A 26,386-nucleotide genomic window follows, 5' to 3' on the forward strand; every position below is an offset into this window, starting at 1 on the left:
TGATGTGCTCTTGACTTTGGGTGTGTTCACAGTTGTATGTGTGTTTGTCATTTTGAAACTGGGTATACTTCGCCTCATTGTACAATCATGCAGGAAGTCAAACTGGCTTTCTTGTTTAAAGGGCCCATTTTTAGCACAAGGGAACCATGTCTTTCTACCTTTTTAAAGTATTTTATTACCATCCACCATAAAGTAACTAAAACATAAAACTGTGGATCTTGCGGGGCTAAACTCAGCTGTACAGTACATTAACCTCCGTCAGCACTTTCATGGCTTTTGGGCTGGCACATATTTGAAGCTACACTTTTATTCCACTCATAATATTAACCTTTAAGCTTTTAGACTGGATGCCATAGCCCACTGGCTGCCCTACCAGCATGAATACCACGCTTTCATTTTAACCTCTCAAGTGTGATACTGCAAATATTTATGTTTTTTCACTCCATCTCCCTGGAAACACGTTTGAAGGTTTCCTAATAGGATTTTCGTGGATTGATTGAATTACTCCACCATGTAGCAGTGGAGTTTTTCCATGGCAGGAGAGCCAATATGGAAGTGGGAAAAGATTTCCTCTTTCAAAGCATTTCAGACCTGTTCACACTCCTCCCTGCATCATAGCACTCCTCCCTGCATCATAGCAAACCATAGTTAGATCTTAAGATCTTGTTTTTTTTTTTTTATTATCTATTTTTAACTTTTTCGATACATGTCTGGGTCATTGATTTAGTCTGATTCCGAGTACAACAGAGAAGGGAACGACCAAACGGCAGGGTAGCCACCTTTTAGTTAGATAATGAGTGTGAATGTAACTTTGGTGTACTACCTACACGGCAACCCCTATTAGCTTCATTAACATCAATGAAAAGCATAGTAATACAAAGAAGCACATGAGTATCGTAAATGCCTGAGGGAGGACCGCAGCGGAACATACCAACTCGGAGGGGGCGGGGGGGGGTTAGGCCAAGGTTTGTTGTAAATGCAACTTTAAGCCGCGTGTCGTCAAGCACTAAATACGTTTGTTGTTTTTAAAACGTAATTAACTTTTAACGTTTTATATGTACTGTAAGCTGGTACTTCAGTCGGTAAATAAGTAGGTTAGTCGACCCTTCGTCTTCTGGACTCCCCCCCGTCCCGACAGGGTTTTCCCGTACGCGGATATTGTTACAATCAGCGCTGCAGGCTGAAAGCAACAGCGAGCTCTCAGCTGCTCGCAGTCCTGCTCAGTCCTGCGCTGGTAACGCTGAACTGGCGGCTGCAACTGCGAGAAACTTTTAGTCATTTTTTTCCTTTCTGCTTTTTGTTGAAGATGACCTAACTTCGAAAGAGCCTCTGCTGGCCAGGTAATAGGGCATTTGTTACCGATACGTGATCAATTGTAACTGTGTTCAGGCATGCATCATCATGTTTCTTCTTCCACTGCTGTGAAGTTTACTTTGTCTGCTCATGCTGGGTTTCCTCTGTGATTAAGACGTTAGATGACATTGTTGGGTTACTTTTGGGCACAGATCAGAAAACAGAAATGTCTTTTTTTGTCGCGTTAATTATAATGGCATTTTGTCAATCGGTCTATGCTGATTTTAAACCAGATTAGGCACAAGAAAGTGCAGCTTCTGGCATGTAGCACTCTTTGTTGATGTCAGATTATTGACTCTAGTTTAGTTATTACAACATTTCTAGACTAAATCAGCTGTGTTGTGAAGTATGCAAATGTCTCTCAGGATCTGAAAGAGAAAATCTGCTGCTTTTGCTCACCCAACCTGTTGCTGGCATTGAAGGTTTCTGCTTAATAACCTGCTTTAGAGAGGGGGGTGGACCAAGACCAAGCTCTTTGAGCCAGCAAGCTCCCCTCTATCTATGAGCCCTGGTAATAAAGCTCAGGCTGTTGTCAAACTCAGTACCTGTAGTTGTACAGGCGGTGTTGCTGTGCAGCTCATATGGACACACGTCTCCTCACCACAACTTGAGAAGAGATTGAGACCAGTTTGAGTGCTTTGAGTCATAAGGCCTGGTTGCATATCTCTTACCAATCTCCACCACACATTTAGGTTTGTGTTTCCTCTTGAGATAGTCATCTGTAAAATGCAAGCCTATTCTGAACGTTGTTCATCAGAGGAGGTGATTTTCTTTTTATTTTTATGCTGAAGAGGCTGAAACTATGTGTTCTTCCTCAATTTTGTTTCAGTTTTTAGAGCAACGATATAAGGCTGCATCCTTGAAATCCAGTTGAAACAGACTGTTATAGTCCATTGTTATGACTACGTGACGGAGAGTCATATATCCAAAATGTATTTTATTACATATGCATGAAACTGAAACCCATGTTGAGAACTGATAAGTTACTGATAAGAACACACAGAATAGTCCAACCACCCTGAGCCTGAAAATATTTATTGCCAAGTGAATAAAGTAATTTGTCTTTTTATGATATCTAATGTGTGGTGGCTCTATGTCTTAATCACGGGACAGGGTTCACAATCATTTTGAAACTACTTTATTATCTTCTTAGTCCAAAATTAAAGGCAGTTACACTCTTGAATATGGAGCACAGTGGCAGTGAAGCACTGAACTGCTTATTTGTCAGTGTTGTTTCCTTTCTTTTGTGGGTTAGGAAGTAACTGTTGGTGCTTATGTTTTGCCCTCTCTGATATTGCATGACAGTTGATCTTTGTCGACACCATAAACACAATACCACGAAGAACTGGTTTGGTACCGGGGTACCCTAATTGAAAATACCAGGAAATATTTCTTCTGCCGCCATGGTGGCGGTTGTCCTTGGCTCGCAGGGATGGCGGTCGAGTTTTGGTTAAGTTAACATGAATTGTCATCAGCTGACCAAAGAGTCCTGCTCATAAAATTCTCACACACAATGCAAGGTGTAGCTGAAGTTTAGGTTGGAAGTGGAGCAGAGAGCTAGGCAAAGATTTAATCACATGTCAACTCTAGTGTCTAATTACAAAGAGGTTGTTGATAAGGGTGCCTCACAAATACTGGTTGGGCTCAGAGGAAGCCTGTTCTGCGTATTTATGATCTGCCTTTCCAGTTTTGGGGAAGATTATAATGATTACACCTTGCTCTGATTTCCAAAATAAACCACTGCTGGAATGTTACAGCTTGAAAGTGAACAAGCTTTTTTAAAATTATCTATCAAATACTATTGTGTGAACCTGCAAATCTGCCAATACCTGAGTTTCAGTGCCTGTATAAAAATATATTTTTTATATACATATATGACAAATATATAAACATGATTTTTTCCCCCTCAAAACCTTTAAAATAAAATCAGCCAAACAGCAAGTGCATTAGTGTTTAATATAGTCATAACACAAAATAAAAGAAAATACAATCCAATATTATCAAAAATATAATATTTAAATCTGGAAATATTTTGGGTACTGAATATGTACATTAATATTCTGAACAACCGTTCAATGGTAGTTTGGTCTTCACTCAAAATTATTTCAATATTCTGCCCAATATCTGACTAAACGGGAAGTGACACATTCTCATCACAGTTGCTGATAATCACTTTTTGCTTTTAACATTTTTAGTGAAGCACAACTTGATGCACTGCAATTGTACTCCACAACAGCTCTGGCATTGTTAGTCAGCAGACTTGTTTTGGATATACTATAGACATAATTTATGGGAGCAATTAAGGCCGGTGGGTTTTTAAAGGGGATCACTCTGCACTCCAGTGTGTGCTTAAGACGCACACATTTGCAACGTCTTTGTGTTGCAGGCAAAAGGCCCTATTAGAGCCCCATTCTGTCAGTGGGCAGCTGTGTGACTGTGTGCTGAGCAAGCCACTGGTCCATTCTGTCTGTGTGTACAACTCTCCCTCAGTCCACACACTGACCCACATTGGGCCACTTTCCACCCTCTGTCACTTTCTCTGTTTTAGAATTTCTGTATATTTTGTTTTATATTTTCTGTTTTTATGCTGTTATTTGTCTTTCTCTTCTACTAATACTGTGGTTCCCCTCTTTCCCTTGTTCTCTGGCCCGAGGCATTATGCAAAGCTACCAGAAAAGGGTTGTTAGCCATGCCTGTCTGTGCCTCCGTGCTACCCTCTATTCATTTCAGAGGCTTCCCTTTCTTCTCTGTGACCTGCAGTCATAACTGCTGCTTCTTCAGACGCACTGAAACTCATACCACTTGGCTTCAGCGAGTTAAAAACAAACCATAGTCATTTCAATCTATCTCTATATTTATTTTCACGCTGTCATTCCTCATTTTGTATATTCCTTCCTCATTAACATGATAGATTTGTAAGTCTGGCGTCTTGACGCCCACAGAGCCAAAGACCTGCAGCTGAAAAGAAAAGAAAAGAGGCATTCTCACATACACCAGAGAAGCACTCCCCCAACCCCCCAAGACAGGCACCAGGCTCTACTTAGAGATGAAAAGCATTCTGGGATGCAATAGGAATACTCACATCAACACATCCCACTGTGGCGTTTCTGTGTGGTGATAGTGAAGAATCATTTAAAGTAAAAAAAAAAAAAAATAAGAAGATGACTGCTGGTGTTTTGTTTTTTGACTCTCAAATGAGTGACTTTAAACCCTCTGGGTCTTAGTTTTCTTCACTGGTATAGATTTGTTTGTCAGAGTTTGTTTGCATATCCAGTGTCTGATGGTATTGTAAAGTGTTTTATGCAAAGGTTGTTGTGTGTGCATAACCTATGTTCTTCGAGAAAACCTATAGTCCAGATGAGCTAATGTCTTGTGTTTTGTAGCCTTGTTTCATCATAACACCCCTGTTATGACTGACAGTGGTTAGCATTGTTCAGTTTATTTTCCTCAGGTGCTTTGGATTGGCTTCCCCTCAAAATGTCAGCCATCACATAACTCATGTCTGCGGTGTGAAGATAGCTTTTCTGTAAATCCAGTTTGGTGACTGACCTTCACCCCCCCCAAAAAAAAAAAGCAAGAAAAAAAGAGAAACGAAAGCTGACACGGACAGCCTAATTTGATGTATTTATAGAACTTGTTTTTAACAGTTGTGCCAAAACTTAAGCAAGGTACATGCCTTTTACAGTTAACTGCAATGGCTTTTCCTCATACAAACCTGTCACTTGATGTGTTACATCCTCTAAAAGTGACTCTTTGTACAAGCCTAGGCTTGAGAACAGAGCCCAGTGTCCTGACAATCCTGCTTACAAAAAGAAAGCCAATTATCAGTGACATGTGTCATAACTCCTGGCTGTATTCCTCTACGGTATATTCTAATTGGTTCTCTGTAGTTGCGTTTGACTCTGTCAGCATGTTTTACATACACCTGCAGGTCATTCCAACCATCAGCACAAGACTAAACACCAGCAAACAGGAAGATTTGCAACCAATTAGCTTACATGCAGCAGGTCAGCTGATTCACTGCAGAATGCCAGGAAGTAGACAGAGGATGGAGTATCTAATAGAAGTATAGCAATATATTTTCACTCCTTTTCCAACTTATAGACTGGTAAAAGGAACAGATCCGAACAGGAAAAGTTCCGTGGTTGCTACGTTCTTGCTGCCCAGCATACAGATCTTATTGCTCCACAGAAGGGTTGTAACAATTCAAACTGACAACAATTTGATCTGCCTCAGAGTCTTTCAAAGATTAGATCAAATCACACATTCTGCCTACAATTTAATTTGATATGATTTGATTAAATTAAATCGTTCCCATGAGCACAACAGCTCTATAAATATAAACTGTAAAAAACAACAACAATGATGAGTCATCACTGTTACAACACATGTACGCCTTGCTCTAATGGAGTCTTTTTAGTCTGTGTCAGACGGCAGTCCGTAGCTGGCATCTCAGTAAAAACACCCAATGTGATACATCTGTTTTACACCCCTAATACACACTATGCTGAGCAGTCAGAGGGACATATGGTGAGCTGAGCCCCCTCATGAATGAATGAATGAACGGACCGATGGAATGCTGCTCATAGTTTTCTTTCTGACATTCTCCCACTCATACACACTCTCAACTCACCCAGAATACACCTCCGTAATGTGAGCATGGTATTATGTAACCACAGTAATGTCACTTTATTGGTTGATTCGTAGTGACAATCTGTAAACATCACTTGCATACACAACATAGGAGTGGTCTCCTTATAGAGCTGAGCACTTGGACGGGATTGCTAGCAGCGCTGGAGGCTCCCATGTAATGTATCCCTGATGGATTAAGGCTCTGGTTAGTGTGCACAGAACAGAACAGGCACTCATGGATAATGGAAGAAACCACAGACGGAAAGGCAAGGATTGATAGTGGGGGAAGTGTAATTAGTGGGGTACCTGATGTATGGAGAGTCATGGCATGCAAGGGTCACTCCAGGGGGCAAGAGGCCCCATACCTTCCTTTACTCAAACTGAAACACCTGATCCTACGCCTGTCAAGCTTCTTAAGATTTCAGTTAACTAAGTCCTGGTCTAGGACACACACACACACACACACACACACACACACACACACACACACACACACACACACACACACACGGGTTGACCTCAAATACATTTCAGGCTGCCCAGTTAGAGAAGCTGTGTTGTGTTTTCAGGTTGCATGTCACTCTGTTACTGTGCTTAGTAAACTGGCCTTGTTCAATAGTCCAGTTCCTATAACACACACTGATAAAGAAATGACGAGCTGGTCAGATATTATTCTTCACTGGCTGGGTGATGTCCTCTTTTTTACACATCACCAGTTGTCACTGTTTTTGTGTTTTCTGTTTAGTTGCTATGGCTACCTATTAAAGTCCTAGAAACATTGTACTGCTTAGTAACTGTTTTATGAAGTAACTCAGAGTGAAACTGACTCCTGTAATATCTGTGTGATCTTACTGAATTGATTTTACTTGAAGAAATCCCGTTAATGCTTGGTGGTGTGACTAGATAATTAGGCATTCATTTTTGTACATTACTTATCCGATAGGGAATATAACTATAGCAAATATGTTAAGTTAAATCTTAAAGCTGTTAAATGTAAGTTAACATAGTGGGTCACTACTTACTGTATGGTACAGCTTACTTACTATAAATGTTAATGTGATGTTTATTTTGATGTGTTTTTTTTTAAAGCAGACAAAGTCCATGAGGAGTTTTATCTTAAAACTTTTATCTTTAACTTGGCATTAACTCTCTTCATGTATTTAGTAATGAAGTCAGTGCGTTCCACACCCAATTCAGCAGCGGCATGTGACCACAAGGGAAGCAAAACCCATATACTGCAAAGGGAAGTGTGCTTGCATATGTGTGTTATGCTTGTGTGTCTTCATACCAACTGAGCAGTGGCCTTGACTTTTAAAAGGCAATTCTCAAGAAGTTCTTTTGAATTATGATTCCTCCGTCTGTTTTCATTGCAGATTTGTTGTTATAGGTAACCACTCCTATTCCAAAGTAAAAAAATAAGGTCAAAGCTCTTTTTAAATTGCTCATTAAGAAGGGGCTTTAAGTGCTGGCTGTGTTTATGCAGAGGCTGATGGTCACTGTCGTTGGAGAAACGTTCAGGGGAATCTGCAAAAGGAAGCCAGGACCTGACCACTGACAACGCATAAAGTTTGACTGAATGAGCTCTTCATTGTTTATGTACTTCTGAAGATCTAGGGGTGCGATGGCGTGTTGTTTTGGGCCACTGTTCCTGTGCCAGTGGGTACTGGGGTGATGGCCAGAGCATTCAGTGGTATGTCTTGACCTCCCTAGGACCATTTTTACGACCTCAGCCTCATTATATGAGAGAGGGGTGGCTGTGTGTTCACCCTGAATGAACAATCCACACCGCAGACTTTCACAAAAGAACGACTCTCACTTTCATTCAGCCCAGACTACAAAAAACCCTAGCACGCAAAACTATTCCTTCTGATGTTTGAATTTTGTTTCGCATTGGCCGTATGGACTACGTAATCTTACCATAAATATGTTCTAGCAATACTAGCCTGAGAGAAAACTGTTAAGTATCACTTTATCACTAACATTTCACCATTTCAAAATAAGAATCTAATATGCACAAGGTTTTTCACTTGTATCACCCATGCAGTGTTTTGTTTGTTGGTCCTCATCATTTCATTAGTATGAAATGAGGTTGGTTTCTTTCAGCTGCAGCCACCGATCAAAGACTTGACACCAGACGCGCTCCGCACAAGTATGTAGTAAGCAGAGCCAATTGGTGATGGACACCAAACACCCCGTCACAGAACTTTAGGGGGCCCCAAATAGGCTTCTATTCATCTGCCTGTACAAATCACAGCCTGGGCAAGGAGCCATATTATCTTAGCTGCCCTTTCTAGTGCCCTCCTGAGTCATTGGCTATTGTGAGCCAAGAGCTGCTGTCTGCACCACAGCATACACAAATCTTACTGGAATTACCATTAGATTTCAGTCCACAATGGAGGTCAAATTTTGTTACAAGAACTCAGAATATTTTCTAGGCTCAAATAATATCATAGCTTGCATTTGGTGAGCTTTCCTTCTAATAAAATGACAACTGCACAATTACAGAAACCAGAGTTGACATAAAATTGCAAAGACAAATGTTGCTCCTTCTTGTCTAGCAAGGCTCCGTAGACGTTTACTTGCAACTGCCGTCACTGCAAGTAGGGTCTATAATGAGTAGATGAGTCTGACTATATGAGCCCATCTTACTTCTGATTCCAACTTGCTGGCTGCTGTTTGTCAAGCTGGAAAAACATGGCAGCCGTCCTGAAAATGTCATTTTCTTTGTATTTAAACAAATTAACAGAACTAGCACACTCAGTTGCTTGCTCATGCATTGTTTGAAATCGACAATGCCTTGTTTATATTATTGAGTACGGGATTCTCAAGAATGGGTGAGTCAAAGTATCATTTACGCCACTACCCTTTGTTTGCTGCTTTGTTCAGCTTTACCGATACCATCAAATGATTCTCAAGAAGGATGTAAAAATGAGCATGTGAGTTTTTGGCTGGCTTTTTGAGACTTATTGGTTAGTGTCCAGTCCAGTCAAACTTGTCCTGCAAACAAGTCTCTTGGATTTTCTTTAGTACGACAGCAAGGTCAAACAAAGGTTTTTTTGAACAGCAAGATTCACTTTGAGCAGTGAAAATGTGATCTGATCAGTAGAGGCTCAACACAAGTGCTCTACAGTTCTCTCTCCATTAAGCTCTGGTTTCCCCATCATGAGGAGTCGGTTCATTAAGTAAGCATGGCTCCAGGTTTGACTTCACACTCAGTCTGCCCTCTCCCATGACCCCACTTGCCAGTCACTACACACTGCGCACACACAAGTGCAGGTTAGCATAAACAGACCTACAGACACAGCCACACTTGAACTGCTGTTTCAGCCCTGATGGAACAAGTCACACTTCCTAACAGCATCAGTCAAACAGCACACCGTAACAACCTTTACACATGACCGCCATGCTCCTCAGCTCCCACTCCCACACTCACACACACATACACACCCTGCTCCCCTGCCCATTACTCAGTGTCAGTCCTAATCAGTAAAGTAATCTGCAAAACTGATCAAGAAGTACATTCCCTCCTCCTCTGACTCCTACCACCAGCACCAGACCCTCTTGCCTGCGGAGGCCCAGTTGTGCTCCACTGACTCTCTGGGATAAATGGAGATAATGGGAGTCATATGCTAGCAGTTGGTTTGGGGCAGGCCTACATGAAACATTTATAGTCTTCATGTAGTCATGGGGCTGGAGAAGAGGGAAGGGATAGAGATGACATAGTGAAGCATCAAGACAGGACTAGACTGGTATAAAATTGCTTCAAATGAAATCCCTGTGTGTGCAACCTGCCCATCTTTTCTTTTATGATCTGTCCCTGTCCCACAAAACTCATTTAATACCCAGTTACCACTTGCATGCTTCTCTCTAAAGCATGTTATATAAGTGCAACAACCCTAACTTAACATGAAACCACATGTTACATGGGCAGGATAACATGGCAGGCCTGGAAGATCCATTAGCCTCATGTGTTGCTCCACAGCAGAAAGCTGTCATTAGCCAACAGTTGATTGGGGGATCTGAACCATGCTGGTACTCTCTAATTGGATGCTGTCAGTGTTTGGTGGTTGGTAATGAAGGAGAGAAGCTCAAGCCCAAGGTCAATGCTATTCCTGCTTCCCCCCCTATACTCAGGATAAAGAAACTAAACTGAACCTGCCCCTCATTTACCTAGATCTTTCCCATGCATTAAGTAGTATCAGAATGGCAGAGCAGACATGATGAGGCATGTCTTGTCAAAAAAAAAAGAGCATATGGCCTTATATATAACTCCCTCCAAGTGTTTTAAGAGTTTGTGTTTACTGCAGCACTGTCTGTGCTTTACCATCTGCGGGTGCCGGCAGTCAATGAGGCAACCACAGTTCCATATATGTTCCTTTTCTATTCATGTTTCTTAACCACATCTGTAGTCATGTGATGTCTTTTTTCCCAGATTAGCTAAGAGTTGCTTTCTGTTATAGCGTGGTTAGATTCCCATATGTTCTGTGGATTATATTGACATGCCAAATGTTCCATAATACAGGGCAATAAGGAAACAATTTAGCATATGGCAGCATGTTTTGTTTGCAACGACAGTAGCTTTAATAGGCGTATAGCTATATGGAGGACTAAGTGGTTAATTTACAGGGTGTGTTTCAGGGTGGTAAATGTTGAATGGAAAAACATAAGTCAGCTACACTTTTTCTTAACTATATCAGCAGTGAAAATGCTATTCATCTCATTTCTTTTGGTAAATTGTCTCCTTGGTGTAGACATCAGTTGAAGCATTGCTGTAGGACTAGAGACGTAACTGAGCAGGGTTCAGCTTTGTTTTTCACCTGCCACGCAAATAGATTTCTACTCTCCAGATGTTAATTTTTATTTCCCCCTATTCAAATGATCAAATAACCTAGCCTTGCTCTCAAACTTGTGGCAAACTGTGCAACAGTTGGGAGCTTCGCCCACGTCCTTAAACTCCTGTTTCTGTTTCCAGAAAAATTGAAATGCTGATGAGAAGGAAGTGAGAAGGGTCACTCCTTAGATACTTCAACCATCAGCACTGGAAAAAAACAATGTGTTAAACTCTTTTTTTTTTTTTTTTTTTTACCACTTGCCAGGTTAGTTGCTAGATTAACTAGCCTGAGGGAGCATTTTCCTTGCACCAAGGGAGCCCCTGAACTGATCACCCTCACATGATAAACCCCCCTGGCAGCTTTTTAAGAATCAACATTTTAAAACCAGCTGGGAATAACAGTCTCATATGTTTTTTTCCACAAAAGAATTCAGTCATAAGAATCCCCCTTCTCTCTCATTGAAGAACCCTGAATCTATTAACACAACATCCAAGTGAAATAACAATAAGCTAACACACATTTTTGAGTGGGTGAGGACTTTAGTTAAATGGGATTATAGTATTTGTGTGCATTATTCATCTGGTCTTATAAGACTTCATTCCTGGCAGCCTGGCACAGAACAATGCACAGTAATTGCTGTTTGCATGCTTCTCTTCACATAGTGGTAGTATAGGATCATACAAAGTCATGTTTATAGGGATTTACATGAGATTTATATCAGATTGTGGTCTTCAGTAGATTTATGAAAAATCCTGCAAAAGTATTAATTTAACTTAAGTCAGGGGTGCAAATACTTTTTGTTGGGCCTATAATCTGCTTTAAGGTGTGTTTAGGCCCATGTCTTTGCTCATCTTGTCCACCATTCAAACACACTCAGAAGCTGGGATGTTTGTCCTCTATCTTTTGTACCTGTGGACGCAGTGCGGCAAAGTGGAAAATATCTTTGTTGCTATGTTCTGTTGTGATAACACTGTGTCCTGAATATAAAACTGTAGAAGAAAACTTTGAATGCCAGTATTTTAACGAGTAGGCCTATATATATTTTTATTTCTCACTCATCTCTTTCCATCAACACAGGGATCGGCTCAAGTGTGTCTACCTCCTCCTCAACCACAACCATCATCAGCACTTGAAGACTGCGCTTCAGATGGGAGGTCACCAACCGGTCATCTGTTCAGCCCAAATGCACTATCTGCCCTCCTGCCCCGTCTAAGATGGCTGCCTCTGGCCTTCTTCTGCATCCCAACAGACTGGAGCAGAGCTGCGTGTTACCATGGTGATCATTTTCTTGAAAACACTGGAAAAGAAGAAGGGTGTCAATGATGTAAGGTCCAAGAACACCGAGAGACGGCTGGTGAGAGAAACTTAACCTTTTTGAGTTTCACACAAAGCAAAACCGGTTGTTAACTATTGTTGCAGTTAAGGATCTGCACATTGGTTTGCATGTTAGGCAGTAGTCAGCAAAATGAATAGGTCAGTGATTATATTACATAAGTGCATGACCACATGCCGCAGATGCCACCTGTAGTCAGGCATACTCACTTGCACAATGTGTGTAAGTATACCAGACCACAATATAGTTGCATGTTCATTGTGGTAGTGAGTATGTTATTTTTAGTTCTCATTAGTGTTACAGTAAAAGGAAGACTAAGCACTTTCACTTTAGTAGCTGTCTTACCCCCAGCCAGATGAGAAGATCCATATAGATTACATCTTTGTGCGTTCGGTACAAAGGGGTCTGGGATGTGTTTAGGGCCAGCTTATCCCAAAGATTTAAAGTAGGTGGGTTGGGAGGGGAAGTCAGCCTAACTTAGTCCAAAGTTTAAAACCAAAAGTATTCTCCAAGCTAATGTTTTACAGCTTGTATGTTGTGTACTTAATAAAATGAAAGGAAACAGAAAAGATATTGTTGAAGAAGGAATAGTTGGCTTACACAAAATATGTCACTCACTGCACCTGGCACCTCTGAAGTCTTGTCCAGTGGGAATGCTAGGTTTGAAAATGTTGACAAATTTGAATATTTTGGAGTACTTGAAAGGCATTTTTTAAATTTTTGACAGAAAGGTCTGTTCTGATTCAAGGTTTGGGCTTAAATAGGACAAATATGCAGATGAGAGACCTGCAGACGGTTGACAAATTAAAGAAAAAACCTGGAGAAATGAGGGAAGACATATCATATCGTATTTCCTTTTTCACCTCTAAGTACTGAGAATTTCTGAAAATAAAATAAGGAGCATTTTACATTTTATTTGTATCGCTCTATTTAGACACCACAAGAAAGAGTTGTGCATGACTTGTAATCTGAGCAAAGCTTCTTCCTGTTGTTCTCGCCCTGCCTCTATCAAATCTTATATGTTAAAATGATTCTGTCTCTCAAACCAATTCTTCAACCTCTCAAGGGGGGGTTTATCAGAAAACATTCTTTATCACAGATTAATCTCATGATCAGTTTAGTTGTTTGTTTACCTAGCAAAATTTCATATTTTCAAAAATCAGTCAACCAAGTTTCATTTAATCGTCTTCTGCAACAAAAGAGCCTTTATTTCGAAATGTATGCCTCGTATCTTAGAAAACATTTTCTGTTGTGGTAATAACCTCAAGGTGAGTCAGAGCAATGTATCATGGCATTTTCCTTTTGTCTTTTGTGCAGACAGCCACCACCCTGTTGTAAGAAGTGAGCTGTGAGAGAGTATAGGTGTCTTGATTTGAACATAGGCGTGGGTAGAGAGAACTGCTTTATACTCCCTAAACCAAAAACAGATGTATGCAAACTTAAGTTAATATGGCTCTCTAAAATTATCATCCAGCATCGTCTCAAAATTACACTTTGAGCCGTCTGATATGTAATTTGAGTCTGGCCTTGCAAGTGTAAAAGAATAATTTGTGAAGAAATGTGTTTTACAGTGTTACACATATAAAGAAGACAGAGCTAACATAGCAGTTTCTGTTTTTAGCCTTTTGCTTAGGACAGTGGTGGAAGAAGTATTCAGTAAAAGTAGAAGCATAATATAAAAAATGTAACTCAAATTTGCAACAACAATTTTTTCTTTATAAAATGTGATATTGATATATGTGATATGTGAAATTCAGGGCAGTGGTAACTTAGAGTTAAAAGTCCAATATGTTTATCAAATATAGTGGAATGGATTTATAAATAGAAAAGTGCAAGTACTTTAGAATTGCACTTATGTAAATGTACGTTTTTTTTTTTAAGTACGTTCCAGACCTATCGGGGTACTGAACGTGCAGAAATGAAATTGATGTCAATCTTTTCATTTGTTTGGGCTTTGAGGGCAAACACGATGAGGTTTTGTGTCTTACTTTTTTGTTTATTTTGTCTGCCTTTCTTCCACAGCGTGACCTCCACACCATGAGCAGAGGGACCACCCTCTTCTCCTGTGGAACTGTGGGTAAGTTATCTCCATTTACTTTATGTCTTTCTGTTTCTCTTTTCTTCTTAGCTTCCTCTTTCATGCAACAAAAAAAGCATTCATTCAAGATCTGGACAGTATCAGTGGTTGAGCTGGGATCCTTTATCATACAATAATTTCACAAATGTAATAGCATAATTAATTGCCCCATTAATCCCTTGATAAGTTGAACCATCAAAGTTGGCGACCCCCCCCCCCACTATAACCATCTCATTGTTTATCCCCTCTGTCTCACTCCGTCTCTCACTTCTCCCTTTCTCTGTCTGTCACTCATCCCCCTCTCATGATCAGGGTGCACCTGCCTCCACACAACGTTGCACACCACTCTCATGGGAGTGAACTGTAATTGAATATGCTGTTGCCTATGTCAACAATTTCCCTTCAGCTCTGTTAGTATTGCAGTAATTACCCCCTGCGTTAAAAGACATGCTACTGTTAATACAAGCCCCCGCCATTTGTCACTATTCTCTTTTTCTTTTGTGGGGAGACGTGGTGATGTCAGAGGGAAGAACGTGGCTGGCGAGTTCCACTGTTAATGTTGATATTAACATTGTCTAGCATGTCTTGTTAGTTCAACCGGCACTTTGTGTCTTACTTTCAAAGGGTGGCCTTTTGAAGTTCATCCCTTTCTCTCTTTGTATAGCTGTTTTCCTAACATTCCTGCCAGGTCGTCACTGTAGCCCCCGTACATTGTTTGTCCGCCCAAAACAATGATTTCCGTCCACCAGTCTGTGAGAGAGCATGCCAAAATTAGAGACAAGCATCCAAAGGACGGGATTTGGATCAGCAAGACGGCCCTTTTTGCCAAAAGCGTCAATAGATTCACAACTTAACCACTTGGCTCGGTAGTTCGAGCCACTATGGCACTTTACTGTAGGTGTATTATCTCCCACAACTGTGTGATAGATTCTTTTGTGCGGATGGTGAGACAGCTGGCAAGTCGTACTGCTTTCCACAGCATATCCTGCTAACCACTTGACTAATGGGAGTGACTTCCCATCTGTTTCACTGGCTGATTCTTATCATAATATGTAGTTCATGTTTTTGGAATCATCGTTCTTGCAGGTCCAGGTTTTAAATAGTAAGGAATGTAGATGTTGCTTGTTTGTCTGCTGGATACCTAAAAACGACATCTATAGCATTTAGTGGACTGACATACGGACTGAGGAACAGTCAGATACTTTTATTTTTTTGTATTTTGCCATCACAACTTACAGCTGAGGTTTTTCTGCATGTCCTTGAGCTGTTTATGGGAACAATAATGAGACATAACACATAGTAACCTTCTTGAGTCATACTGTCGGCCATTAAGGCATACAGTATATCATAATGAGCCAAATACCAAATTTGTAATAAAAAACATCTCAGACATACAAAAAATGTATTCCTTAAAATGCATTGAGAATTGAATACCACTGTGCTTGCAGAAGATGGTGCTTGCGGTCAGTTTTGTTTTTGTTTTTCAGCTTTTAGTACAGATACACATGTGCAGCACTGGTTTTGAGCTGTGCAGCTGCAATGTCATTTCCTCTATCCTTAAACCTGTCAATCATCTTAAGACAAATGACTGATGACAATTTTGCATGATTTTTTGATGCACCAAAGATTATATTTATCAGATTTTTGTGCTTAGTGGTGTGTAACTGCCCTGAATGACTTTAAATGTATGTTCAGTTCTTCCCTACTGCAGTTACCATACAAATATGATATCATCATAATCTCCCTTTTTTCTTCCGGACAGCTTGTTCTCACAGTAACTATTCCTTCTGGCCTCATTTCTGTTTATTTGTGCCTTTTGTGTCTGAGTGGTTAAGTATTACTGGTTCCTTTCAGATATTCCTTCCTTCCTCTAAGCTAAAATTCTTCATGCTGTAATTAACATTATGCAAGTTTTGCGCATTATTACTTGTTCCACTGATAGACTTATAAAATAGGCTGCTATCGAGGTCAGTGAGAGTGAATTTGTATGTTTTGAATTTTGCAGAGGCGGATAGGTGGCTGGACTTGGGGCAAAGCTGTGCCATCCAGCAGAGAACACCCTGCCAGCCTGGGGCCAGTCTGGAGAGTTTGTGGGATGTGATGCCTGACCCAGGGAACTGGCACTGGGCCAAGGAGCCAGGCAGCGCCACAGCAATCACCAGTCTGATAAGAGATCTCAGCCTCGGCAACGGCAGCATAGCCACCCCCCACTGTCACACCATGTCCACCACTGCACACTACACCACTACAGCTATCAGCCAAGCCCCTACGGCACCCCCAAGCAAACGCCAGTGTCGCTCCCTGTCATTCTCAGACGAATTCAGTGGGTTTCGCTCATCTTGGAGGCCCCAAGGTTCCCGGGTGTGGACACCAGTGGAGAAACGAAGGTGCCACAGTGGAGGAAGTGTCCGAGGAGGAGGGGGTTTCTCTGGCAGCCATTTTCCTGCCGTGCAGCGTAGCTCCAGCTTTAGTTTGCCCTCACGCTCCAGCATCCCTTCAGATGGAGCCCTGGACCTGCCATTCTTTAACCAGCGACTGCCTCTCCTCCCTCAGTTCACAGCCTCTCCAGTCTCCCCTACATCTCCTTCCTCCCATCATCACCACTCTTGCCATCACCACTTCCTCAGGCCTCTCTCGCTCTCCCACGAGCAGATCAGCCTGCCAGAACTCCAGAGGGAAGAGGCGTCGGAGGCCAGCTCTCCAGACTCCACCCCAGAATTAGGGAGACGAGCCGGCCAGAGACCCGGGGGCACGGGGTGTCTGTCACGGAGCAGGTCCCAGCCTTGCGTGCTAAACGACAAAAAGATTGGTATGAAGCGTAGGAGACCAGAAGATGCCCAGGAGCAGCGGCCCTCCCTGGACCTGGCAAAGATGACTCAGGTTAGCTGGAAATGTTGACATGCATAGACAAGCACACACACTCGCATACATTTGAATGTGTGCAATTATAATTTGACTCATTTCACAGAGTTTAGTATCACTGTCGTTCACTGATTAAACATAAATCAACATCAGCTTATTTCTAATCTTGCTTTAATGCTGCAAAATGTCTCTATTGCATTTAGTTGGATCTGGACCAAACACACTTACCGAGCAGACAAATACCTCTTTGTTCTTAGACCAAGGGGAAGTTCAAGTGATCCTCAAACATAACTGGGTCTCTCTCTGAGTCTGATCAGGGACTGGATTAAATCAAGCTGAATTAAGTTTTCTGGGTCGTCAGTCCGAGGCTTCAGGGCTAAGTGATCTCAGGCCTCCCTCCAGCCCAGGGAGTGGTGCTTACTAAGGAAGCATTCCTCATGTTCGGTCACGCTGCCTACCGATACGCTCTAGCAAGCCCGGCTCCGGTTTATCATTTCATTTACTCTGTTGGGTAAACAGCCTATCCAAAGGTTGGACCCCTCACCTTTTCATTTACTTCCTCTCTGCAACTTCTTCCTCTCTGCAACCATCTTTAATTCCCTTTACTGGTTGATCCGTTTCTTTTGCCCTGTGTCTACAATCAAACAGTTACCAGAGTAACCAAAGGGGATTAATAGTGGGGATATTTGGATGCACAGAACCCGGAAATGCTCTCCCCAAGACAAGAGTTTGTTTATTCTTTTGTAAGGTCAGAGGAAGCATTGGAACAGCATTGGAGAGTATAAATGACCCCTGGTCAAACCCAAACCCAAAATAGAGCCGTGGAAGTATTTAAATGACATGTACTGTTTTGATGCTTGGCAGTGCTCTGATGTTTTTACAGAGCCCAGAAAGATCTTGATTTTATTCTTCACGTCACATTCATCTTCATTACCCATTTGAATGCTCCGGAAATTCTGCATAGAAGAAATAGCACGAACAGCAGACGCTGATACCAAACAAACCAACCTGTACTCAGACACAATGCAATGACTCAGAACTTTGTTTAAAACATTCAAAATCTTCCTGAATCGCACCTCCAGTCACGGAAATATTGTCCTTTTCCTGTTCTCTTATTAGAAAGTACCATTAATTTATCCCTCCACCCTCCCTTCCTTTTCCCAAAGATTTGTGTTCCCAGCCAGTCACCCTCAGGACCTAGCCAGGGTTGGATAAACAAGGCTTTGGTAATGGAGCCTAGCGAGCGTGTTTCCTCTAGTCATGCCAGCAGCTAAGAGGGGAAAATCAAGCACAATGATCACACATGTACGCACAGATACACAAACACACACACACACACACACACACACACACACACAGTCAGTTTTTTACCTTACCTCTGGTTGCAGAAATGTTTGAATGCACGAGCAGACCTCAGCAGATGATTGCAGACGTAGTATCCTGTTCTCAGCAGTTAACAGGCTGAGGCATTGTTTTCAGTTCAGGTTTTTATTTTTATTTTTTTGTTTTTTTAACTGACTTGCATGATTGCGTGTACTCAGCACCGGTGAAAGGATTCAGGCCATGCAGGTTGGATGGGTAGATCTACTGTTGCTGTGTTTACTTTCTCACTTGCGTGCCTGGAGAGCGGAAAGTAAGCGGGTACACAGAACATACAGTATCATTTAGCACACATTTACTCTCTCACTTCTCTTTCTCTTCCTATGCTTCTCTGACATGTTAGTATTTTTGATGCAGGCCCAAAGGCTGCATCTAGTGTACACACAACCTAAACAAGCTGGGTTGTACTATGTCAAGCTAAATGAAATAACCCAAAACTCCCAGAAGCACCCACTGAAGAGTCACTTGGTTGTCATAGGTTAACGAGGTGGTTTGTCTCAGTGTGTGCCAAGGGAAAGCTAGTAGCTGGCAAATTGTCTGGAAAAGGAAGTGATAATGTGGAAACGCGGGGCTAGTTTCAACCTGCGTCTGTTCTAGTAAAGACAGAAGAATTACCGTCAGGGTTGAAAGCAGATGAGATTTTCACGCCTCTTGGGGGATTGAGGTAATTTGCGTGACTTGTGGTAGAGATTTAAATAAATGTCAGAATCACATCACATTTCTTGCATTTGACGGTTTTACCTTTTTTTTTTTGGCAAACTTGATGTGTGAACTTACCACTGACAGTGTGTGTGATTAAGTGAAGCTCTTACTCCCCTTTCCCCTGGCTCTGCACACATACTCCCACCCACTCTTTCCCAAGAAGTGGGTGGGTTTTCATCACAGCACTCTCAGGCTGAAAAGGCGTCCCACTCAGCCCTGCCTGCCTGCCTGCCTTACATACACTACACTATACGTACATTAAGAGTTATTGCTTCTTCTCACACCTACACACACTTGCCACCACACTTCCTCCATTATATAGGTGTGTGGATGAGTAATAGAGTCTTAAGTCCAGGTAAAGAAAAAAGAATAGTAGTCTGTGTAGTTTGTGACACCCGAAGGAGCGTCTTGTCATCTTGGTTACAGTGTGCTGGAGGTTCAGGGGGTTAAGGATTGTGAGGGTCAACACGTAACAAGTCCCCAGAGTGTGTTGTCAGTGGAACATGGTGTAATTTGGCCTCTAGATTCCTCAACAACGTCAATGAAGGCGGGTGTGAATTCTGGGGATGCATGTCATGCTAATCGGCTATAACTTGACTACAGTAGGGATTTACATGCGACCACCCCCAAAATTCCTTGAATATCCTCCCTGTCAGCCGCGTATATCAGCTCACTCCTCTGTCCACTGTCTCATTTTTATCCCTGGCTGCCCTTCCAACTTGGCCCTTCATTGTTTTTTCCTCAGCATAGTGGGCGTAGTGAGCTGTCAGATGGGGAATGTTATCTCTTGATTCTAGGTCACTCGCTGAATGATTGTTGACGCAGCTCACACTTTGCTTTTGAGGAAATGGCCGGTGTGAGGCCTGTCTGGCTGGTTGGGATTATTTTATTTGTTTGTCGTCCTCGTAGCCCCAGTTGACGGCTTCAGTTAGGTCGCTGTACATTTTGAAGAAAAATTACAGGCTATCTTTGGCTTCGCTGTGTTTGCAGTATAGGTGGTAAAAGGGGGCGTGTTGAGAGAATGCTTGAATGTGTGTGTGTGTGTGTGTGTGTGTGTGTGTGTGTGTGTGCAGATGCCTGTGCATTCAGGGGAGAAATGGCAGGGCGAAGAAAGGGGGTATTATTTCTGCAGGGAAGCTGGCAGACAAACTCCTCACTCCTCTCTATTAATATCTTCTTGCTGGCCCAAGTTCGAGCTGCTCTGCTCTTCCCCTCCTCTCTCCATCTCTCTCCATTCCTGGGATGGCAGACATGGTGATCATAGCTGAGCGTCAAGCCCTGTAGGGTTATGGGAACACCTAGGTTGGCGTCTCGAGGTGCGGTGGTCGCCGTGTATGTAACGACATGTTGTGACTCGTCGCAAAGGAACTCTGTAAAGCATCAGTGTTCAGTTACACATATCACTTGGATTCAACCTGCGCTCCAACTTGACATATTTATCTTTTTTCATCTTACCTGTAGGCATTTGCTTATATCTGCCATGCATTCTCTCTGTGGTACAGTGAATACCAGACAAATACACAGACCAAAGCATTCACACACAGGCCGCAACACAGATATGAGATGCGGAGGTGTGGAAGCATGTAGTCTGGCTGTCAGGAATGAGTTAAGTTCTCCCGTCTTTGTTTGCACCGCTGCCCTCTCTTTTGTTTTAGAGTTGTTTGCTGTTGGAGGTCTGTTTGCCTGTCTTCCTCAGAGCAATGTGTCGCTGGATGTTGTTTTATGTGACCTAATTTCAGCAGAGTCCAAAGAAATATACACGTATTTTGAGTCAGTACATAGAGTGCATAGAAAGGTACCTACATTGTGTGTGTGTGTGTGTGTGTGTGTGTGTGTGTGTGTGTGTGTGTGTGTGTGTGTGTGTGTGTGTGTGTGTGTGTGTGTGTGTGTGTGTGTTTTTTCTTGTCAAGTTCAGAGCATGGCATTTGCCATATTACTTAGCAGGGTGCTGTTTGTTGTTTGCCCTAATTATCAGGATATTTGCCTAACCTCTTAGCTTGTGCTTGTGCTTCTCCTACAGCAGCTGCGTTTCAATTCAGATGTTGTAGATCATGTCAATGCAGTGGAAGTTCTGGTTGCGTTGATGGTTTGCAATAATGGATAATGTCAGAACACCACTTATGTATGTGTATAAAATAGCATTTCGCTTTACGACTTTAATGAATTATTTTAAAAATGCACATATATATAACTAGTACAGTTATAATCCTAAATATTTTCATTATACCATAACCATTTCTGATTTGATTCTTTTTATGGCCAGCAGTTGGTAGTTTTGTATCACTACGCACCCATGCCAAACTGAAAACTTAAGGGAGCAACACCCCGAGTTTACACATGAGGTTTAGTTTACTCGCCATGACAAGGACCACTCAGCCTGTGAAAACAGTAATATAATGTCCACTGAGGCTCTGGAGGAGCATTTTATGAGTTTAGGTTTAACAGAAAGCCTGCATTGTAAACAGGAGATATGGGGTTTGAAATAAGTGGGCAGAAGGTAGGGACAGTTTAAAAGAAATTACATTTTGGGACATGTAGTATCCAGTGTTTGTTTTTTACCTTGATATTTAATATTAATGACTTAAAGTTATGAGATCTCTAGATTCACTCAATTTTGGCCATTGTTAAATGTTTTATTGTGAGTCCCTCAACTTTGTGAAAGTGTATTACTAAATTGCTTAAATCATACTCCTCGAAGGATTACAACTTTAAGTCAGCAAATGATTAGATTAAGAAAATAACCTACTCAACTCCTGGTTATGACAGTAGGTTAAGTTTGACATGACAGGATGAAGTTAGAGAGTATATGTGGTAAAAGTGAATATGGGTTGGATGTGTTCCATCTGTTCAGGGGTATGCTCAAGTGAGAGACAAAAGAAAAACACAGGCAAAGCTGGGTACACAACAGAAATCCAACCCCTGCTCCCCCCAACCTACCACCACACCCACCCAAATCCCAGTCAGCCTTGGTAGATTTTATAGAAAGCATATTGTGGAGAAGCTGCCTCTCCCCCTCCTTTCTCCCTGCCTTTCGTCTCCTCCTCTGCTGTGATAATTAGTAGTGGGGTAATACCGGGGGTTGAACAGAGAGAGCAAGGGCTCAGAAATCCCCTTTTCCACTCCGGTGGGGTAACTACAGCAAAGGCCTCCTACTCTTCGCATGAGCACCTCAAGCGTTTGCAGATGAAGTATCCTGAGTTTGAGCGGCTTACACGTAAAGTTAATCCAGCAAAAGAGAGAAAACCTTTTAACTCGGACAACCAAAATCTTGCGTTATAGTTTCCTTTTTGGACCGTGCTAAATCAGGGTAGGGAAAAAAAATGAGCCCACTAAAGTGAGTCTTAAGAAATGGGAGACTCCCAGTTCATTGTAACAGGAAAAGCAATGTCCTAACACACTGGGGAACATTAGAGGTGTCTGTCATGTAAGTTGAGGCTCTATAGAGAAAACCTCATCTCTATTCACCTCCATGCCTCCAACATCTGCTGCTGGGGCACTCCAGAGATCATTAACCCCTTCACTGCGCTGCACGGCTGCCTTTCTTTGTTGCAGAGAGGAATTCAGGGTGGAAAGAGAGCATGAAAGCAAACCGGGAGACAACTTCTCAGTGAACGAAATCTCTTCAAGGTCAAGTGTTGAGAGCAAAAACACATGCAGTTGTTCACGCGCAGATTCTCCCTGGCTCACCCTACAGTGCACAACTACAAAACATCGTAACAACTGTGAACAACAATGGCTTAAACAAGAAATGTCCTCCACTTTACATGTTTGTGTTCCCAGTCAGGCTGTATGGGTTTCACACTGGCTTCCACATTGATAAATAGGCCTGGAGCACAGTTTGAAACAAGATACCTTTTGTGGTTTGCAACTCATCTAAATGTTTTTCTCAAACAACCCAGAAGGTTTAGAATTTGTGCATGTTCTTCCACAGCTTGTGTGTGTAATCGTGTTTACATGCTACATGCCGTCAATGAAAGGGAAGACCAGCTTTTGGCTTCCCAAACTGAAACTCAACCTCAAACTGACATTCTGGAAAACCCGGCGCTCAAATTCCCCCTGACAAATGTCTTCTTCTGTAGCCTCATTAGCCATGTGAACACGACTTAAGGTGCACATACCAATGTCTCTTTTTCCTCTTTCTCTCCTCTATACAGAAACTTCAGACTTTTCAGAGCTTGAGCTGCCCTGGATTCTCTTCCACCGATGGCTGCCAATCAAGCCTGCCCCCTCCCACCTCTGAGACCTCCAGCCAACCAGTTTTGGACTTCACTGCTATGCCAGAGATGGGACTGGAGTCACGGCAGGAAGTGGCAAAAGATGAGGAGGAAGAGGATTCATCCTACGAGGAGCTGGATAGCGACTCGGCTTGTAGCGTGGATTCACGGCCCGGGTCTCCTGTAGGCATCGTGGGTGGTAAACACACCCTCTGGAAGGGTGACTGCGGGACACAGAGGGACATTTTCCAGCTCGGGGGAGAGCTGGATCTTGACCAGATTGAGAGAAACTGAAAATTTTATAGGAGATAATAAAAAGACCGTGTCTGGACTGATGTAGGAAGGTTTTGGACATTGATGATGTACCAAGAGAGGACTATTAAGAAGGGCTATGAGAAAGAGTGGAGGATGTTTTTGTCAATTTCTAAAGGGAAAGATGAGGAAGATGTTATAGATGATAAAGGATTAAGTATGTTGTTAACGGCTGGTTTCTTAATGACACATTTGGCTTGAACATTCTTACTGTTTGAATCAAAAAGCAGTGACCTTAGTTGTTTTATTGGGTATTCAGCTTAACTCAGGAGTAGGAAAGTGAGGGTTAGTCTTAAAAGCCCCCACTGTCTTTTCAACCTGATGACCTTTCCAAAGTCAGCTAACCATAGATTTGTAGCTCTGTAGCAGTACCTGGGCTTTCCTGTATTAAGCCCGAGTTTTTTTTTTGTTGTTGTTTTCTTTTTCTCAGAGAAAGTGGGGGGCGTCAATGATGGGGTGAAACAGGGAGGGGTAAACAACAGGAAGAAGTATCTTCTCGCAGACTTACCCATGACCTTTCTCTTCATCTTTTGTGCACACATTAAATCAGATTTTTGTTTTTGTGCTGAATGTAGGCTCAATAAGCTTTATGAGGAGTTCGGAAAACGACAGTGCCTTCTTTTGGATGCTTGTTCCAGCTGTTCTCTTCAAGAAACTAGCCTCAATCGAAGCCACCTTTTCTGACCTTTTTGTAGTTTCTTAATATGCAAATTGTATATTTGAATTCAACACTGAATCTCAAGTTTTCAGTTCTAATATCAATGTATATTTTTCTAAGTGACTGTTTTTTATGAGCTGTTTGCGAAAAGAGAAAGAAGGTCTTTCTTCTAACAGAATGGACATGAAATAAATTTACAACCTGCACTCATATGTCTGGTTTAATTTCAGCTTATTAATAAATGCTCGAGATTGCTGTGGAAGACTTTCACTTTGACAGATCAAAGGTCTGAATAAGCTGCAAAGTTTCCAGATACGCTTCAGAAGTTGTGCTTGCTCCCCCACACTCACTTCCTGCATCACATTTCAAAACCATTTGTAATGAAACTCACTCATTCAAAATTTTTAAGTCCTTTCAAATTCATTTGCTATTTTCTTTTCAGTGACTACTTCCACTTTTTTACAGCTCTTTATGAATACATCAGGTTAGGTAAACATCTGTCTAGTGCCCTTATGTTGCCCATCAGCTCCAAACAGAATGGCAGGAAGTCTAGACGTGGAATATCCCTGGCCGGCAGTGACTGGAGGAGGTGATGATGAGGTGAAAATGTCCCAGGACCTGCAAGGCAGAGAGACAAACAGACACGTCGGCCGGGCGAGTTTGTTCCTCCCTGGGATTTCCTATCATGTGTCTCTCATGTCTGTCCAAGTCGCTGAACCAAACTCAAAGCACCTGCCACCTTTTTTTATAAGCCTTACTTATTGAAGGGCCTCACTCTTTAAACCGCATTAAAGACTTGTGACATCATTATTATTGGCCACCAGGGAGGCCGATCACTGAAATAAAGTGATAAGACAGACTGTTTTTCCGACACAGGGAGGAAAGCCCTGCCTGCATAACAGTGTTTACGTCCAAAACAGGATGTTCTAGCCAGTTGCAGCTTTTCCTTCGATCATGGCCTTGAAGGAAGGTGAACTCCGAAATCTCAACTCTGAGGTGTTGGCTTACACAAACACACACCCAAACACGTACAGCACTCATTGAAAGGCCCTGAAATAGATACGGAGTGTGCAAGGCTTGTTTGCACAGAAATCCTGTCACCTGGCCCGGAAAACTATATAAGTGGTCACTTTTTTTTTGTTTCCCATAGGTGAGAGTTTGTGTCTAGATGTTGCACAAACAGGGATGAGTTCATGAATAGAAGGCGGACGGCTAAGATTTAGAGGATGGAAAATGAAAACGGGCGTAAACTGGTGAAAGGCCCAGACATCTGTTCACACCTCGCTTTTTTAACACAAAAGAAACACAAAATCCCGTTGCCATCAACAGTATTGTGCTTTCTCACTGCTCCCAAAGGTCAGTGAACCACACACACAGACAAACAGACACACATGTGCGTTTCCTCTCTGGCAGGAAGTGGCAGGCTAAGCGGGGGAGAGAGTTAATATCTGAGGTAAAAGCGCTATAAATAGGAAGCATTGTAGTTGTGGCTGGCAAATGTAGACATTGGAGAGAGGGAGACAGGAAAGGCCAAGTTACACAAATTTACAGCACTCTGGACTGCGCCGCCTCGATTACATGTGAGAAAACATTGGCTGCGTTTTCAAAGAAAGCTCTGTTTGACGCTGTCAGCGAGATCACTTGAACTATCCTTTGAGAACTTCAGAGGAGGTCAGAATAATGACATCACCTTTTCATCAGGCTTTTAAGGCGTAATCTGGTGTTTACGTGTGACTGAGTGGGAATCATGCTTGCATCTTAGCTTTAGCAGAGTGTGTCTTTATTTTCTTGTAAGTACTGATACGTTTGAAGCATCTAAGCCTTCTCTTCTCCTTCTTCTGGTAGAACTTATGTGCGTATTATTGTTTGGGGGAACAGTTGCTATATTATAGTGCAGATGGGTAGTCCGAAAAAGGAACCGAAAAACAGAACAACAGGGTAAACAACTGTATATGTATTGTATATACTGTATATACTGAAGTGAGAATAAGAAGAGCAGAAAAAGAAAGCAAAGAGCCAAAGAAACAATAA

The 26,386-nt window shown here is 42.1% G+C and overlaps 1 protein-coding gene across 1 annotated transcript; it reads left to right on the plus strand.

The window, feature by feature from the left end:
* The first annotated feature begins 1,171 nt into the window (after positions 1-1,171).
* On the plus strand, positions 1,172-24,561 carry LOC127351121 (protein FAM53B). Its single transcript, XM_051378364.1, has 5 exons — positions 1,172-1,340; positions 11,895-12,171; positions 14,173-14,227; positions 16,233-17,107; positions 23,326-24,561. The coding sequence occupies exons 2-5, from the start codon at positions 12,091-12,093 to the stop codon at positions 23,677-23,679; spliced, it is 1,365 nt and encodes a 454-aa protein (XP_051234324.1). The 5' UTR covers positions 1,172-1,340; positions 11,895-12,090; the 3' UTR covers positions 23,680-24,561.
* The last annotated feature ends 1,825 nt before the right edge of the window (positions 24,562-26,386 follow it).

Source organism: Dicentrarchus labrax, unplaced genomic scaffold (assembly GCF_905237075.1).
Source record: "Dicentrarchus labrax unplaced genomic scaffold, dlabrax2021, whole genome shotgun sequence".
Classification (NCBI taxonomy): Eukaryota; Metazoa; Chordata; class Actinopteri; family Moronidae; genus Dicentrarchus; species Dicentrarchus labrax.

What these genes read in the sequence shown, in the direction of transcription:
- LOC127351121 (XM_051378364.1), top strand. Translation starts at nt 12,091, where the DNA reads ATGGTGATCATTTTCTTGAAAACACTGGAAAAGAAGAAGGGTGTCAAT. An exon ending in AGAACACCGAGAGACGGCTG is followed by an intron (nt 12,172 to 14,172) that starts GTGAGAGAAACT and finishes TTTCTTCCACAG; the next exon opens with CGTGACCTCCACACCATGAG. An exon ending in CTTCTCCTGTGGAACTGTGG is followed by an intron (nt 14,228 to 16,232) that starts GTAAGTTATCTC and finishes TGAATTTTGCAG; the next exon opens with AGGCGGATAGGTGGCTGGAC.